Raw genomic sequence first — 17056 nt, 5'->3', positions numbered from 1 at the left:
CCTTTGGAACCACTTGCTTCTGGGAAAGCCCAGTGTATGACCCAGCCTGGCCCCAACGAAGGCGCAAACCAGGGCAGCGGGCGTCTGCCTGTGGGGCAGGGGGGCATGGCAGGGGTTGCTGCTCGGGAGCCACACATGCACGCACCTCAGCTTTATTAGAGAAACAGCAAGAGTGAAGTGAGTGTGCAGGGGGCAGGGGAGGAGGTGAGGGGAGAACCTCAAACTCCCCGCTGAGCTTGGTGCCCCGTGCAGGGCTTGACCTGGATCATGACCTGGGCCCAGATCAAGGGCCAGAGGCCCAGATGCCCCACATCAGACTACCTTCCTTAAATGCTCTAATGACCCATGGGACCTTTCCCGCCCACTCACCAGAACTGGGCACCAAGTATCCTAATGTTTGTGCCAAACCAAAAGGCAAGAAAGGCCGTGTCCCCCCGCTGGCTCCCATGGGGTCCCTGATGGACCACATGCCTATCAGCCCCTGGATGCCCTTGGCCAGCTTCCCATCGGCTGCCCTACTCTCCTTATTAGCACAGGACGTAGGTGGGGGACCCTCCACCTCCACCCCTGCCTCTCACTGCTGCGGGGGGTGCAGCCGTGACCCCGGCCAGCCTCGGCCCCATCTGCCACCACCTTCCCCCGGTGTCTCCTCCGCACATTTGCCCGTGAGCCCTAGAGTCACCTGCTGGCCAACCTTTGCCCCTCTCTGCCTTCCCCGGGGACCCTAGGGGGCATACACCAAGGCAGAGGTGTCTCAGGGCCCATGAGAAGACAGGGGACAGGAAGGGGCAAGGACCCAGGCTCCAGCGGGTCCCAGGTGAGGGCTGCACACAATGTGCAGGCCACTGGGTCATGAGGGGAGCACCAGCCTCACGGTTGTACAGGCACTGACACCCATGGACAGGAAGCCAGGCAGCACCACACAGGCTGCAGGTGGGGGGAGCAGGGCGGCTGCATCAGGGCTCAGGGCCCAGGCACTGAAACCTTGCACATGACACAGCCCAGCACATGAGCACGGATAGCACCTGGTCCACGTGCCTATGGGTTCACTTGCTCCCGTCGCCACCTACACATCAGCTGCCCACTTGCTCGGCTCCCACACTCCTCCTGGCCCCCAGCACCTGCTGCTTCATCCTGGGGCCATGGGGGACCCGGCCGAGAGCACTGGGCACAGCCAGCAAAGCACGGCCAGCTGGTCCTAGGGTCACGCTGACCATACGTGAGGGGGTCTAAGGGGTGTGTGGACCCCTCTGCTTGGTGCTGGGGCGGCAGGGTGTAGGGGTATCTGCCCTCCCCTCTTGAAGGAGCTCACCCTCCCCACGGCTAGACCCTCTTGTGGAGCATGCCCCTCAGCAGGAGTGTCTGGGGCCCCCCAGCTCTGTGTCCAGTCAGAGGTGTGCAGGCAGCCACCCCAGGCCAGGAGGCCCCAAAGTTCCTGGCCCCCTGGAGACAGTGGACAGTGCTGAGAGAGGAGACTGAGGCGGCAGCCGCAGCGGAGGGTCAGGTTTAATGGTCACTCTAAGGGATATATCGTACATCATTCAGAGCCCAGCACACACCCCTGCCCCTCCTTCTGCTGAGGGAACAGCCAAGTGTCCTCAGACCCAGGCTCTGTGAAGGGGGGCCTGCCCCCAAGCCCCAGCTATATACAAGAGCTGGCCCAGAAAGGCCACAGGCCCGCAGTCCACTGGCTGCTCAGAGCTGTGGGGGTGCCCGCCCCCCGGGACCCAGCCCAGCCGCCCCGCGGAACCCTATGCACTGGGAGAGTGCTGCAGACCTGGGCAGGCGAGAGCTGAGCCACACTGCAGCATTGGGGTGGCGGCTGCTGGAGGTTGGGGAGCAGGCAGGACCCAGCTCAACCCAGAACCTCCTCCAGGGCAGCGCAGGCCTGCCCCCTCCACCACTGCCCAGGTGCCCCTGCTGGGCCGGTGCGGCTGAGGTCAGAGGAAGCAGGGGGTACAAGAGGGCACAAGCGCAAACCATCGGGGTCTCGGCCAGGGCTGGAGCCAGGCCGGAGAGCCGGGCAGCACTGCCCCACAGACGGGCCGCCCTGGTGCTGGTGATCAAATACGGCAGGGCTGGGGGGTGGCTGGGGGCAGAGAGGGTCCTGAACACATGTCGGACTGGGTTGTCTACACCATAACTGGTAACAGAGCACTGAACTATTCAACTAGTAATGCTGCTTCCCTTCGAATTGTTTTGGGGGTGTGAAAATTGCACTTATTTCTATGAACCCACATTGAGGAGCTGCCCGGTACAGGGCTGAGGCCCCATCAGCGTCTGGCTGCCGGGCAACCCCTGGCTGCGTGGGCCGAGGCTCTGACCTCTGTGGCCCGTGGTGCAGTGAGGGCCAGACCCCCTGGCAGGGAACCTGAGGGACATCTGAGGGTGCCCTGAATAGGCCGTGAACACTGGGACCCACGCGGCCCAGCCCCAGCCACTAGTCCAAGGGAGCAGCCGGGTGCAGGCCTGGCCCTCAGAGCACGTCCTCGAAATCCAGCAGCTTCGAGTGCTGGCGGCTCTTCCACAGGCGGTACAGCCGGAAATCAAAGTAGGTCTCGATCATCTGCTTCCCTGGGCAGAAGAAGAAAGGCCAGGACTCAGGCCTTGGCTCCCGGATGCGACCTGAGGCTGCCAACCAGCCTGGAAACTCACCTTGGGCTGACAGCTCCAATGGGGACTCGAAGGTGACCCTGTATGGGGTCATGAGGCTCCTGAGATTCTGGAAGAGCTGGAAGGGCAGGGCAGGGCCATGAGTTCAGGATGGGGGAGGGAGAGGGTGGGGGACAGTGTTGGGGCAGCAGGACCCCCCACGGGGATCAAGCACAAGGGACCCTGGGGGCTAAAAAAAGAAAGGAGGGTAGAATGACCAATGAGAGGTTAGGGGGGTTGGATTGTCCGCAAGCCCAGGGCAGGGTCTGGGGCGGGGGGGTGGGGTGGGGGCATCCCTGTACCTTCTCCCCGTTGGGATTCCCCAGAATATAGCAGCCCATGATGTGGATGATGTTTGGCTCTGGGTTCACTTTGCTCATCAAGCGGCTCAACCGCTTCCAGAAGCTGTGAGGGGAGGCGTGGGTCACAGGTGGCCTCTGCCCAGGCCCCCAGGGCAAGGATGGGGGGCCAGGACGCAGGGGCTGGGGTGGCCCCCCTGCCCACTCACTGGATCATGTCCTCTTCTTTCTCCACTTTGGCAAACGTGGCCACCTTGTTCTTGAGCAGGTACAGGTGTCCGGGCCCACCCTGGAGGAGACGGCGGTTGGCCCCTGGGGCGCACACGGAGAGTGCCCGATCACTGCCCCCACCCCGCCCCCACCCACAGCCCGAGCCCCACCTGGCAGAAGATCAGCATCTTCCAGATCTTGGCCCCCTTGTGGTAGACATTCAGCTTCTTCTCTATTTCCTCTAGGGAGGGGGCAGTGTGAGCTCTGTTCCCCAGGGACCCTCCCTCCCACACACTGGGGGGCTTGGAGGCCACATACCCAGGATGTCCTCAAAAGTCGCATGCTCGTGGTCCTGAAACAGATACAGGCCACATGGGGGTCAGAGCCCTGCGGGCAGCAGCCCACCCAGCCCCAGGGGCAGAGGTACTCACATAGAGGATGGGGATGATGGATGGGTCGTCCCTGCGGATGATGGTCGGGATGTATTCAGCTTTGGGTACCTTGGAGGAGATGAGCTGGAGACAGCGTGGGGAGCTGCTCAGGGCCCAGCTGCCTGGGAGCCCCGGGTCGTGGGAGGGCCCCAAGGTTGCCCCCCATCCCCCTCGAGGCTGCTGGGAGGCCTTGTGGCTGTATCACATGCAGGTAGAGCCAATTGGGCTCCTGGAAGAAAAAGGAACTCCCCGCCCCCACCAGCCCAGGACCGGCTGGAATAGGAACAGGGCAAAGACGGCCCGACCTCACCATGACCTTGGGGGGCACAAAGCCCTCGGTGTCACAGGCCACAGCCTCCAGGCCCTTCTCAGTCTCCCAGTCCAGATCCTCAAAGGCCTCCCCCAGGGTGCAGTGCGAGCTCTGCAGGTCACTACCTGGGGGGCAGGATGGGTCACCAGGACTGCAGAGCAGCACAGTACCCCCAGCTGCAGCCCGCAGACACGGGGTGGACAGAGCCCACACTGAAGGCTCCTGGAGGGTCCTTCAGGCCAGCCAGCACCCAGGGCAGGTGAGAGACCAACACAGGCCACCAGTAGCCTGGCAACACTGCCACTGGATGCTGTGGCATTGGGGACCCTGGGGAGGCCAGTGAAGCTGGGTGAGTGGGTGCCCTGGATGGAGTGGGCAGTGCAGCCCTGGCCGCTCGGCGCCCTGGAGCTGGTGCAGCACACAGCCCTGCCCTTAGTTACCCTGCCCACGAGGTCGGTGGTACCAGCGCCCCCACCTCAGAGGGGGTAAACTGAGGCTCAGAGAGCGGAAGCGCACAAGCCTAGCTGCCGGGGCAGGAGGTCGGCCCTGTGCAGAGCAGGAGCTGGCTGGGGGCCTAGGGGACCTCCCTGCGCCGGCACCTACTGTCTCGGGAGTCGTGAGAAGTGTCGGCTTTCATGGGGGTGGGATCGCTCCAGGACCGGCTGAAGCTCCGCTCCCGCCGCTCAGCGAACGCTGCAGTGAGAGCAAAGCGGGGTCAGCAGCGGGGTCAGCAGGGTCATCAGGCGGGCCGACCTGGGCCACCCCACCACCCCCTGGGGACCTGGAAGGTCAGAGGATGCCCCCTGATGGCCCAGGGAGGGCGAGCAGGGTTAGCGGTGCCCCCGAACTTGCCAGCGCTGAAAATGGGCGGCCAAGGGGGGGTGGTCAGAGGCCAAGGGCGGGGCCAGAGGCGGGACCGTGCGGAGGGGCTGGGGGTGGGGCCTGGAGCCAGAGGCGGAGCCTAAGAGCCAGGTTCCAAGGAGGGGATGGAGGGGGGCGGGTGCTGGAGCGGGGAGGAGGGTGCTGGCGGGGGTTAGGACTGCGGGGGTCTTTCAGGAGCAGCGAGCAGCCCGCGAAGCCCTGGTGGAGAGCAGCGCCGCCCACCTGCCCACCTGCCCGGGGTCTTACTCTGGGCCTTCACCCTCCGGCTGCCGACCATGCGCAGGTGTTTGCGGAAGTTCCTGGGGAAGAAACACGGGGGCTGCTGAGGATCGCCAGGGTGGGGGGCGGTGGTCAGCCCCCCCATGCCCTCTGCTTGTCACTACTGTCCATGGCCAGGCCTGATGTCGCCCGAGGTCCTGCCTGCACCCCTTAGGGATGGAAATCCTTGCACCTGTGCCTTCCTGCCCACTGCCCCCTTGGAAGCCCTGACCCACCGATGCCTTCCCAGCCCCGCACCTCCACTGTCCACCCCCGAAGCCCACGACCCCTCTCCCAGTGTTCAGGGCAGACCAGCTGCCTGTACCAACCCCAGGCAGGTGTGCAGCCTAGAGACTCCCTCCCTGCCGGTGTCCCTGGGCCACCTCAGAGACGGGTCTTTGCCCCCAGACTTGTGCCCAGCCAGGGTCCAGTGTCCAAGATGGACAAGGTTTCTGGTCACATCTTTGAGGTGGGGCTTGCTGCTGACCCCACAGCTCTGGGGTTCAAAGGCCAGAGAGAGACATGGGTGGGCTAGCCGGCTGTCAACGGACCCCCCAAAACAGGCCCGGCGGCCCAGGTCACACGACCTCTCCTGCCTGCTGCGTCCCCAGAGCAGGGCCAGGCCAGTGGTCGCCACCGCCCTTCCCCCATCAGGTCTGCCAGAGCCCAGTGGGTCCAGGCCAGACCAGCACAGACAAGAGACGGACCCTGGTGGCGAGTGGCTGGCAGGCCCTACCTCTGGATTACAGACGCGGAATCATTCTCCCGTTTCCGGCGCTTCCTCTCCGCGTAGCCCCTGAACACCCTGGGAAACCACCACGAGTCAGCACTGCCCTTGGCCGCAGGTAGGAGGGACCGAGACGTGGGGACAGAGACATGAGCGCAGGGCCTGGAGGGGCATCCAGGGCGCCGGGCCAGGCAGAAGGGTCCTGGCCTGTCTCACCCTGTCTCCGCCCGGCACCTGGCAGGCCCTGCCATGGCCTTGGTGCTTGCTGGGGCACAACACGCCCTTGTCCCTGGCCTGCCCAAACCTACTGGGGGCTGGGAGGGTTCCCCCAGGGACGGCTGTCCCCCACGGTGCTCTCAGGCTCAGGTCCCACAGGGTACTTACGAGATGCTGGAGGTGCGGCGGGAGGGGCAGCATGAGAGAGAAGACACAGTGAGCCACGACCCCTGCAGCCCCCAAGATTCCCGGTTACTGCCTTCCCTGTCATTGACTCTGAGGGTCCCTCACTCGCACACCAAGTATGGGCAGCGCACTAGCTATGCTGTGGGAAGCCCACAAAAGGGCAGTGGACGCGGAGGTCACTGGCCTGTGCCACCAGGTGCTGTGACGTGGTCGGGCTGCCCCCAGCCAGCCTGAGAGCTGTGGTGGGCCCCCCTGGGTAGCACAAGGGGAGGGAGCCTGGCAGCCAGGGGTGCCTCTCTAGAAAACCCAGCTATGTGTCACGGAGACGGCGCCAAAGGCCCCAAGCGGGGGAGGGGGCTTCTGCTGTGTGGCCCCTTGGGGTGCGTACAGGACACAGGTCATTGGCTGTCTGGGGAGCTGAGCTGAGGCAGCGGCCTAGAACAATCACTGCCACTGGTGCCTGCAGCAGCTGCAGTCCTAGGCTAAGTCCCCTGAGGACCGTGAGGGCCGGGGAAGACCATGAGGGCTCTCCAGTGCCAGGAGAGCAGAGGACAGGCCCATGGCAGGGGGGCATGGAGAGGCAGCTGGGGGGCTCGGGGAGCAGAGCGGCCAGCCCTGCCTTCCTCGGCACTGGGGTCACATCTGGCAGGTGGGCCTGGGGTCATGAGGGTATGGCAGTAGTTCCTGAGCAGCGAGCTCCAAGAGGAGGCCCCTGGTCCAGGCTGTGGCTGTGTATCAGGTCATGACTCACGCTTGCATAGTTGTGGTTGCTGTATGGAAGCTGAAGAGATTTTCCTTGGGGAACCAGGTACGGATGGGGACGTCATCTGCAAGATAAAACAAGTGGTGAGGATGGCTGGGAATTCCCACAGCCTGTACTCCCACCTGCTCTGCCAAAACCCATGGACGAAGGGCACCAGGTTCCTAACCCTCTCCCAGGTGGGCGGACACTGGCAGGGGCTATCAGGCAATGAGCCTGCTCAGCTGTTGAAGCCAAGACAGCTCAGCAGCTTCGTGACGATGGTCTTTGCTGAGCTCTCTCCGGGGCTGCCTACGGCTGAGGAGCGCTGCTCTGGAAGCACAGCCTGTGTCCAAGGTGCCCAGGGCCAAGATTTACTCTGCTTTCCTTTGGTGAGGCAGGGAGGGGGAGGGGGGACAAGGGCTGCAGCCTCCGGAGGCTCTGGGGCCTGCTCTGCTGCCTGCACCCTCCATGCCCTGGGACCATTCCAAGAGGGCTGGGGTAGAGGCCTCCCTTCTCAGGACCTCTATGGGCCCTATAGGGTGGAGGAGGGCGTGCTGTTCCTTCTCAGCCTCACCCCTGCCCCAGCCTCCTGCTGTGTCCATCAGAGGAGCACGAAGTCTGAGGTGAGCAGCGCATACCCCAGGCCATGCTGATGCCCAGGCTGTGCTGACATGAAGCCCAGAAGGCAACCTGGGATGATGTGGGGACTCAGCTGTTGGCAGCCTGCTCCTCAGGAAGTGACCTAGGGCCAGCAGGCAGGGGGGCTGCTCGCTGTCCCACAGAGCTCTCCTCTAGACACAGTTAGCCTCCAGGGTGCACCAGCCTCCCAACAGCTCAGCCATCCTGGGGGGTGCCCGATGGCAGGCCAGGCTCAGATGGCCATGTGCTTCCTGAGGGGAGTGGGACCCAGGGCAGGTACGAGTCCTCAGACCTCCCCAGAGGCAGTCTGATCTAACTAAACCATGTCTTGTGCCTGCTCAATCCTCAAGATTCCCCTGGTCCCCCTCCTGCAGGAAGCACTCCTGGATTGACTTAATGCTGCATAGCACCCTGTACACCACGACCTGGACAGTGGTTGTCGCCAGCAAAACCCAGCACCCACCCCTCGCCCCTTGGCCTGCCCTCACCAGACACACGATCGACACTGTACATCCTCTCCAGCTTCTTGCGGCGGTTGGTGGCCTCAGGCAGAGGTGGCTGGTCCAGCCCAAAGGTCCGAGGGGAGGGGCTTGGACCAGGGGCCAGCTGGGCGCATCCAGGACACTCCTTAGAGCCCTGGCGGCTGCCTGCCCAGCTCTGGCAGGACCTGCTGACGTCCTCTCGGCTCCCCCCCGGGCTGGCACGCAGGGGCTGGCTGTGGTGGTGGGGGTGCCGCTCCCGCTGCCTCCGCCCCTTCACCACAGCCAGCTCAATGGCCTCGGCCTCCGGGCTGGGCAGAAGGGCCGGCTCCCCAGAGATGGTGTACACACGGGGCTGGGGGCCCTCACTGGCCGGCTGCCCACCAACAGCCTCCTCTGAGAGGCTGCCCTCGTAGCGGCCGTTGGAGACGAGGGAGAGGCGGCGCTTGTTCTGGGGGGCAGGCTGCATCTCGGGGGACCCGTCGTGGCCAGAGTAGGCATCCGCCAGCAGGTGGTCTGGGGGAGAGGCAGCAGGTGAGCTGCAGTCCTCTGGCCCTGCCCTCCCACCCTCCTGGTGCCGCGAGGGCAGAGAACACCCAGCGAGTGCCTGGCCCAGCAGTGGAGGGAGCTGCCCTCCAGCCCCAGTGCCCGAATCCCACGCCCCAGCCATCCTCAGAAAAGGTGTTTGCGAGCTGCGCACTTCTCTCAGAGACTCCCACCCTCCTCCTACCTGGGCCCCAGGCCCTGGGTGTGTGTGGGTGGAGGTGACAAGCTGTACTACCTGTGGGTGACAGGGGTGGACAGGAATAAACAGGCCACCTCCCAGCCTACCACTGCACCCGTGTGCCCAGTGCCAACTTCTCCCCTCCCCCCCACCAGCTGGCCCCCAGAGACAGCGGTGCCAGCCCTGGGGGTGCCAGGAGGCCTGTTGCCATGCCAACGGCCCAGGCTGGGTGGGTGCCATGGTGATGAGTGACTCGGAGCTCCTCCTGGGGCTCTGGGCCAGGGAGGGCAGGGGGCGTGAGGAAGCCAGCCCAGCAGGGCAGCAGCCGAACTCACAGCCCAAGGGTTGGGACTGGCGCTTGGCCCGGGGCCCGGACAGCATCCCTAGGTCGTAGGGGTGGGGCGGGGCTGCAGACCCACCCCTCTGGCACCTCTTCGAGAGCCCCTACCTGCACCATTCCGATTCTCAGGGTGACTCTGGGACAGGTACTCGCCAAATGCTCGGGCTGCTCTGAAGGGTGGACAGCGGGGTGCGCCGTCAGTACACCCAGGCCCCTCTGGACTCCCCCGACACCGGAGCCTGGGGCCCCCACCCCCACCCCCACTCCCACCCCCACTCAGGCTCCGGGCACCAGCGAGCGGGGGTTCGGGGTCACCCCAGGCAGGCCGTGCGGTCCCACCCCCAGAGACCGCAGGGCTGGCAGGTGGCAGTTCCAGAGGCCCTGGGGTCCCAGAGCAGCGTGGCCGGGGCCAGGCCGGCCTTCTGTCCAGACCCCGTCACTCCGTGGGGGGGGCGTCGTGCGGTCTGGGAGGGGAGCGGCGCCGAGGGGGGTAGGAGCGGGGGAGGGGGACGCGGCGCGAACCCCGCCGCGGGGGAGGGCGCGGGCGCTGAGCCCCGGCGGCCGGCCCGCCGCACTCACCGCACTTTGGCCGCCACCGAGGACATGGCCTCGCTCCTGAGCGCCCTCCTCCGGGAGGCGGCGGCGCCCATGGTCGCGGCGGCGGCGCATCCCCCGGCCTCAGAGCGCGCCCCGCGCCCGCCGCCTCCGCCGGGGGAGCCGCACCGCGCCGGGGCTCCGGCCCGGGACCCGCATGGCCGCACGGGGCCGTCCGCGAGTCCCGCCGCACGGGGAGAGCGCGGCTGGGGCTGGGGGCGGCGGCTCCGCCCACCACGACGTCACGGGAGGGCGGGGCTGGGAGGCGACCCGCCCCCCACGACGTCATGCCTGGGGGCGGCCGCGGGTGACGTCGGGGCCCGATGGGTCGTCCGAAGGGAACTGGGGCGGTGGCTCCGCCCCCCGGGGAGGTCGCGACGGGGGTGGTGGGAACCAGAGAAACTGAGGCTGAGGCTCACTTGGCTTCAAGGTCCTGGGCCGTCGGGCCAGGGGTCTCCCTGCCCCCCAGAGACTTGCGGGGGCTGCGGACCCCAAGGGTAGGGCCAGAGCTGTCCCTTCTTTTGTACAAAGCACTCCGTGGCGCTATTTAACGACCTGAGCGGGCATGGGCGGCACACAGCCTAGGAGAGCAGCCCATGTTCCGCGGGAAAGGTGCCCGAGACATCAGGCGGGGACGCCTTTCAGCTCGGGGCGCCTCAGCCCCAGGCCGCACCCAGGGTGTCCTGCCTGTCTGGCCAGTGGTTGCTGGAGGGTCCAAGCCCCAGCAGAGGGGTGCCTGGGGTCCCCACATGGTGACTTCGGAGGACAGCAGGCGAGGCCACACTCATGAATGTGCCCCCGCCCGCCGGTGGAGCAGTGATGGGGGCCAGGGCTGCTCCCTGGCTCCACTGGGACCCGTCGTGCTGCATTCTGCCCCAGGGGCCTTGACGACGGACACGTCCACACACCATCAGATCTACCTTTATTGACACACAAAGTGGATGCACCAGGGGCTCCAACATCTCAGAGGCCTTGGGAGCCCCGAAGAGGCGGGCACAGCCCTGGGGACTGCTGTGTGTGCAGAGGGTGCCAGGACCCGGCGCCCCACCACAAGCTGCCGGCGCACGCAGGCCAGAGCCACCCAAAGCAGCCTGATATGCTGGGCTCAGTGGTGCATGGGGCCCTGGACCCCTGCCGGGTCTTCCTGGCAGCTCCTCCCAGGAGCGGTAGGAGCCAGGGTCTCTGAAGGAGGCCTGCGGCACACATCGCTGTGGGGTGCATCCAAGTGGAGACTTCTAGGTCAGAGTGTTAGGGGAAGCAGGAGTCCCAGGACAGTTCTGCAAAGCTAGACCAGGGCGCCGATGCCGAAACGAGGGCTCGTCCTCCTGGAGGCAGACCACACAATATAAATGGGGAGTGAGCTTGGAGGGCTGAACCTGGGCCAGGTTTGTCTGGCTCTGCACCGCCGTAGGGCAGCAGGGACGGGGCAGATGCCTGCCTGGAGCCCTGAACGCTGACTCAGCCTAGGGGCAAAGGTGGGGCTGGGCAGCTCACCGAGTCTGAGCCCAGGTGGGCTGGGGCACTCTGGAAGTCAGCATAGGCGTCCTTGGGGCCATCTGGCAGCTCTTCCTCATACTCCGTCTGGTAGTCAGACTCATCTGGGCAGAGGGGAGGGCCATGTTGATCGACTCCTGAGGGCAGGGGCCATGCCATGGTGCCCCAGGTGTCCCCTGCAGCTTAGGAGGTCCAGGGAGGTTGGCGGCTTAGGGCAGCTTGTCGGGCGTGTCAAGGCTTAGAAGGAGACGTGGCTACCACCACCCTCAGCTATGCAGGTGTGTGTCCTGAGTGTCCAACTCACCATCCACTGTGGCTACCTTGGCGGGCTCAATGCGTGACACAATCTCAGCAAGGTCAGTGAAGGAGGCATTGGGGCAGGTGAGGACCTGGGGGGCCGAGATGGAGGAGACATGTGGCCTGGTCCCCCAGACCACAGCCCTTGGCTGCCTGGCCAGGCCCACAGCCCCCTCTCTGCAAGCCTCTATGATCCCAGCCTGCTGAGGTTCCCAGACCCCTAGAGTTGGGGCAGGGGCATGGAAGATGAGCAGAGGCCTGAGCAGACCCCTATCCTCTTCCACCACAAGCAGCATAGAGCCAAAGGGGGGCAAAAAGAAGGGATTCTGGGAGAGGCTAAGAGGTATCCCCGACAGGGCCACCCCCGCCCTTAGCGCCAGAGGCCTGAGCGGCTGAGAGGGTGTGCTGAAGTACCACAGGCCGCCCTGCATGTCTCAGGCCCATCGAGGCAGGCAGAGGACTAGTCCCAGAAGGTGAGAAGGGAAGCAGGGGCGCAAATTGGGCACTCACGTCACACGCTGTCATCTTGCTTGTCCCCTGTCGGTCCTGTAGCATCTTTTCTAGCACACCGCTTCGACCCCAGATATCAAACACTGTCCGCCCATGCTGGTACCCCACTTCCTGCACACACACCAGCAACCCCGGGACCAAGCGTCAGGAGCCCCCACTTCTGAGCCCAGGAGTGAGGGCAGGCAGGCTCTAGACCCCACAGACCCTCCACAGCCCAGCTGCACTCACACAAATCTCGTTGAATTTGCCGAAGTCCAGAGTCCTGTAGCTGTCGATGGGGGGACGCAGGTACTCACAGTACTCGCTGTTCTTCACCATCTCCAGCTGCCGGACGCAGCACACATAGGCCAGGCGTGTCTGGATCTCTGCCATGTTCAACACCTGCTGCCATCACAGCATCTGAGCGTGGCTCTGCAGTCCCCACATGGCCCCGGGAACCCCGTAGGGGCACAGCTGCCTGTGTCTCGTGCCCTGGCCCTCTCCCTCCCCTCTCCCACAGGGAGGCACATCTCTGCTAGGCCTGGGAGGAGGGTAGGCGCCCAGCCAGGGTTCCTGGAGATGTATCCTGGTGGTAGTTGGCCTGTCCCCTTTCTGCAGAGCTGGTCCAGGCAGGATCCCTGGCAAGGACAGTGAGCAAATGACTGCAGCCCCGTTGGCCTTGGAGGCCAGAATGCACTACAACCCTCCTCCGCCCATGGGAGGTGTGTGGGCAGCACCACGCTGTCCACCTTGGGGACACCTGGCAGCCTGGGCATTGGGCACAGCTATGCCCCCGACCTTGACTTTTGTGGCCAAGGGGTTCCAACGCTTCCACAGCAGCCACCACCCAGACAGTGCATCGCCATAGTTGGTGAGGTCCGTCTCATCCTGGCTGCCCACGTCGATGGCAATCACCACCTTTGCCCCCATAGATCTGGCCACATCCGCTGGTGGAAGACAGTCCTGGTCACCCCCCAGGGCAGGCATGCAGAGCCCCAGCGGAGCAGGGCCTGGAGCAGGGACGGGGTACAGCCTGCAAGGGCCAGAGGGTCTTGTCTCTAGTGTCACTCCTGGGCCCGAAGAGGGGCAGCCTCAGAACCGTCCAACAGGTGACAGGTGTGCCCAATGGAGGGGCCTCACCCACAACAAACCTGGCACTTTCTGACTGTTAATTCCGGCTGTGGGCACAGATGGGACCTAATTGCTCTCAGCTCCTCTACTTGGCCCTTGTCCTGGGCGCTGCTAAGCTGACAAACAGCCATATGCTGGGAGCACACAGTGCCCAAGCATGTGTACAAGGGCATGTCTGTGCCTACACGTGTTCTCTGGGTCCCCTGAGCCCTGTAATTCCCCCAGAACACTCTGAGGACAATGTGTGCTACCACCCCCACTGGCGGTGGTACCTGGCAGGTTGTTGATGTACCCGCCATCCATCAGCAGGTGTCCATCCTTGGGGTCGCAGAGGGGAGGCATGTAGCCTGACAGGGACATGCTGGCACGCACGTACCTCCACAGGGAGCCTGTGAGGGAGTTGGGGGATGGGGGAGGTCACTGGAGCCTGCCAAGGGGCAGGAGGGGGGCCCTCGCTGCCCACAGTGGGTCCCTGCCCTCTACCCCCAGAGCCCTGCAAATGTGGGGTCCTGAAGTCTGCTGGACGGCACCTGTCCTGAACAGACAGACGTACCTTCTGTTCTTCCTCCTCTACAGGGAGGCTCTGTCCCTGGAGGGAACACAGGGCTGGCCACAGCCTTCTGTGAGCACCCCTGTCCCACTCACCTCCAAAGAGACACATGCACTCGGCTCCCAGACCACTCTGGCCTGGAAGGGGCCCTTGGCTGCCAGCCATGCCCTGGCCTCCTGGGGCCCAGCCCGCGTCTCCCAGAACCTGCTGATCTGAAGGCATAGACAGGTGCCCCGAGTGTGCCCTTTGCCTCACTCCTCTCTGCTCTCGGCCCACACAGCTATCTCCACCTGTGTCTAGTTTGGGCTTCTGGGTGTTTCCAGACTCTTGGTGATGTCCCTGCCCATTTCTTTCATGCTCACAGCAAGTTCCTCTCTGTGTTCAGGTCTCCATGAGCTTCTTGCCTCCTTGGGTCACCCTGGTGTGTCCTCTGGTTCATGGAGCCACCAGGCTCTCTGCCTGCCTGCCCCCCAGTGCTGGGGCTTCAATACCCCTCCACTGAGCCACTCTGCCCCGAGTAGGGGCTGTGCCCCATGCACGCCTGGGGCTGCATGAAGGGAACCCAAGGACGAGGCGCTCACCATCCGTGTGGACCCGCATGGCCGAGGCTGTGATGTCCGTGGTGATGGTGAAGTAGGGGATCCACAGGTCCTGCAAGGGGAGGGCAGGACTCAGAAGGGCCCCCCCTCGGCCTTGGAGGCCCAGTGGCTTGAGGGGATAGGGAGGATGCTGAGTGTCCAGACACATGTCAGGCTCAGGCTGGCTGTGGGCTCCAGCTGGGGCTCCCCAGGATGGTCCCTGCTTGGGGCAGCACCTCGATCTGCCGGTCTTTGAAGACGTTACAGATGCTGCTGTTAAAGCCGGCTCCCGAGAACATGGAAGTGATGGGGTAGGTCAAGTCCAGCACTGTCTTCACCATGGATGTCATGTCCTGAGTGGGCAGGGCACACATGAGAACCCTGCAGAGGATGAGGGGCACCCCCCCACCTGCTGGCACAGGCCCTGGATGATCCCATGGGGCCCAGAAAGGGAGCAGGGACACAGCATCCTGAGGGATCTCTGGGGGGAGTGAATGCCTGGAGGTCTTGTGAAGATGCTCACTGACACCTGGCTCTCACTGCCTGTTCAGGTGGGGGTCTGGGGGGTGTTCAGGACAAAGCTCAGTCCAGGGCAACACTGGTGGGTGAGTGACCAGCTGCCCCGCCCCAGCTCACATCCCACCACGGCTCTCATCAGGGTCTGGGAAGCAGTGGCCCTTTCTGCCAAAGCCCCCAGTCTTCTCTCTCTGTGGGACTGAGGCCCACCCTTACTCAGTGAAGATGGGGCCACTGAGACCTGCAAGGAGCAGGACAGGTAACGGGCAGGCCATGCTGGCCTGGCCCCCAGAACGCCTGGGTTCAAGGCTGCCTGACTTCTTAAGGGGCAGGGATGGAGAGGAAGGTCCTCTGCCTCTGTGCAAACAAAAGCTGAGACAGAAGAGCCCAGAACACAGGCCATACACAGGGAGGGCCCCCAGCCGAGGGTGAGCTGCCCCCCAACATGCTCACGCTGAGAGGAACAGGACAAGCAGAGGAACACCTGTGCAGCGACTCAGGGTCCTCTGCAGTTAGCAAGGCACTCCTCAAGGAGCCCCTGTCTAGTGCCACAGAGCCTGCAGAGGCCACCTGGTGGCTCTTGGCATGGCAAGAGACCAGAGGCTCCTGTAGACAGGTAGGGAGAGAGGGACAGCCTGCCTGCCTTGTAGAGTGGCCTTCTGCAGGGTCCCTTGGCCCAAGGCACACCGAGGACAATGGGGGCAATCAGGCCCAAAGCCCCTGGCCATGCCCACACCTGCAGCGGATGCAGCTGACGCTGAGGCTGAAGCACATGGCCCCCACCCCCTGTTCTCTGACACCACCCTTCGTGACGAGCTGCGTTAGCCCCTGGAGCCCTCATGGAGTGGCCACTGAGGGGTGTCTCTGAAGTGTCTGCGGGGCCACGTGGGTGGGGCACAGAACCTGCTCTGACAGCTTCTGCTACAGAACAGGACCAACTTCCTTTCTAGAAGGAAAACTCGAATACTTTTGGCCCTGCTGAGTTTTAGCCAGGGTTTTGTCCTGCTCCATGAGAACAAGGGAGCCACAGGTGCAGACCACATCACAGGGTGGCAGTGAGCTCCCCCCATGCTCCACCTCACCATGCTCCACTCCACCCATGGAGCTGCCCCAGTGGGCAGCTTCCCTTTCTCCCAGCCATCCTCGCTGCCCCCCACCTTCTCTGTCCCTGGGGCCCTTGCATGGGGGTCTTTGCACCCCGGGAGAGGCCACTGCTGCTGCAGAGCTGGCTGGTGCTTAGCAAAGGCAGGAGCTCGCCGCTGGGGAGTCTTCGCAAATAGCGGTCCCGAGCCCACACCTGGACTTGCTTTATCAAATTCTCACCCCCTGCCGCAATCAGCCAGGGTCAGGCCAGCTGGGAACAGCCCTACACCCCAACCCATGGGAAGCTGCTCACCCTGCCCTCCTCCCTTCCTGCAGAAACCCCAATAAGGGCTCTGGCCTAGGCCTTCCCCTGGCTCTTGTCTGCCCCTCGCAGGCATGGGTGCTCCCCTGTGGGATGCAGGACTACAGGTGCCATTAACCTTTCCTTCTGATGACGCCAACCTCTCCACGTTGTCCTTAGTGACCTTTATAAAATTAAGACCAGGCACCACCCAGAGCCGACCCCCAACACTGATATCTTTACTTCATTGGGCTCCTCACCCCCGACCACCCCACAAACCCGAAGCCAGGGCCCTGCAGAACTGCGACCAGGGGCCTGGCGCTTGGCCCTGTGGACAGCAGAGGCCCCTTACCTCAGCCCACTCCTTGGCCCGGATCCGGATCTGGCTGTAGTTCCGCTCCTCGGAGTACAGGGCACCCATGAAGGCCCCAATAGATGTCCCTCCGACCATGTCCACAGGGATGCCACACTCTGCCAGGGCCCGGATGATGCCAACCTGGGCACAGCCTCTACGCCAACCAGGAGCACAGAGCAGGAGTGAGCACTGTAGCCAGGCACACAATCCTGCATGTGCTGGCAAAAGGCGCCCGAGACAGTGGTCCCAAGCCGCCCCCTCCTCCTCAGCGCCCACCTCTTGCATTAGTCGGGGTGTGTGTGGGGGGGGGTTGTGGATGCCACCGGGGTGCCTCTCAGTGCCTCAGCAGCAGCAAAGCTCAACAGGCTATGTGCAGACTCAACAGGGTGGCCAACATACCATGGCCCACCAGGAGGGCTCCTGATCAGTGCCCTCGAGGCAGCAGCCCCGGGGCTGACGGAGGGCACCCAGAGCAGCCCCCACAGGGACCGGGGAGCCAGGGTCAGATCGAAGCCATCACCTGAGCCTTCTCATAGATGGTGCCCGTCAGGAGCAGCCGGAGGACAACAGGCC

The 17056-nt window shown here is 64.3% G+C and overlaps 2 protein-coding genes across 22 annotated transcripts in view; both read right to left on the bottom strand.

Annotated features, from left to right (window-relative positions):
• Positions 1-1488: 1488 nt before the first annotated feature.
• Positions 1489-9927, bottom strand: NSMF (NMDA receptor synaptonuclear signaling and neuronal migration factor). Of its 17 annotated transcripts, none has more exons than XM_038548599.1 (16): positions 9675-9927; positions 9204-9265; positions 8041-8547; positions 6923-6998; positions 6154-6159; positions 5779-5871; positions 5007-5083; positions 4506-4595; positions 3903-4027; positions 3593-3676; positions 3480-3513; positions 3332-3402; positions 3161-3240; positions 2955-3057; positions 2656-2731; positions 1489-2574 (listed from the first exon to the last, which is right to left on the bottom strand). In XM_038548599.1, the coding sequence occupies exons 1-16, from the start codon at positions 9743-9745 to the stop codon at positions 2477-2479; spliced, it is 1653 nt and encodes a 550-aa protein (XP_038404527.1). In that variant the 5' UTR covers positions 9746-9927; the 3' UTR covers positions 1489-2476. The 17 variants fall into 17 exon arrangements, with proteins under 17 accessions (XP_038404527.1, XP_038404530.1, XP_038404531.1 ...); XM_038548602.1 differs by having other exon boundaries at positions 5031-5083; XM_038548603.1 differs by having other exon boundaries at positions 5779-5847.
• Positions 9928-10594: 667 nt separating this feature from the next.
• PNPLA7 (patatin like phospholipase domain containing 7) overlaps positions 10595-17056 on the bottom strand; it is a 64663-nt gene continuing 58201 nt past the window's right edge. For all 5 annotated transcript variants that reach the window (XM_038548592.1, XM_038548594.1, XM_038548595.1 and 2 more), the window contains 10 exons: positions 16481-16637; positions 14465-14581; positions 14232-14301; positions 13373-13489; positions 12768-12916; positions 12219-12371; positions 11991-12101; positions 11488-11572; positions 11184-11287; positions 10595-11014 (listed from right to left, as the gene is read on the bottom strand). In XM_038548592.1, the coding sequence (XP_038404520.1) occupies positions 10925-11014; positions 11184-11287; positions 11488-11572; positions 11991-12101; positions 12219-12371; positions 12768-12916; positions 13373-13489; positions 14232-14301; positions 14465-14581; positions 16481-16637 (1153 nt within the window). In that variant the 3' untranslated portion in view covers positions 10595-10924. The remainder of the gene's footprint in view (positions 11015-11183; positions 11288-11487; positions 11573-11990; positions 12102-12218; positions 12372-12767; positions 12917-13372; positions 13490-14231; positions 14302-14464; positions 14582-16480; positions 16638-17056) is intronic.

This window comes from Canis lupus, chromosome 9 (genome assembly GCF_011100685.1).
Source record: "Canis lupus familiaris isolate Mischka breed German Shepherd chromosome 9, alternate assembly UU_Cfam_GSD_1.0, whole genome shotgun sequence".
Lineage (NCBI taxonomy): Eukaryota > Metazoa > Chordata > Mammalia > Carnivora > Canidae > Canis > Canis lupus.
Note: the sequence above shows the minus strand (reverse complement) of the source record. Positions and strands in the feature narration are given on the sequence as shown.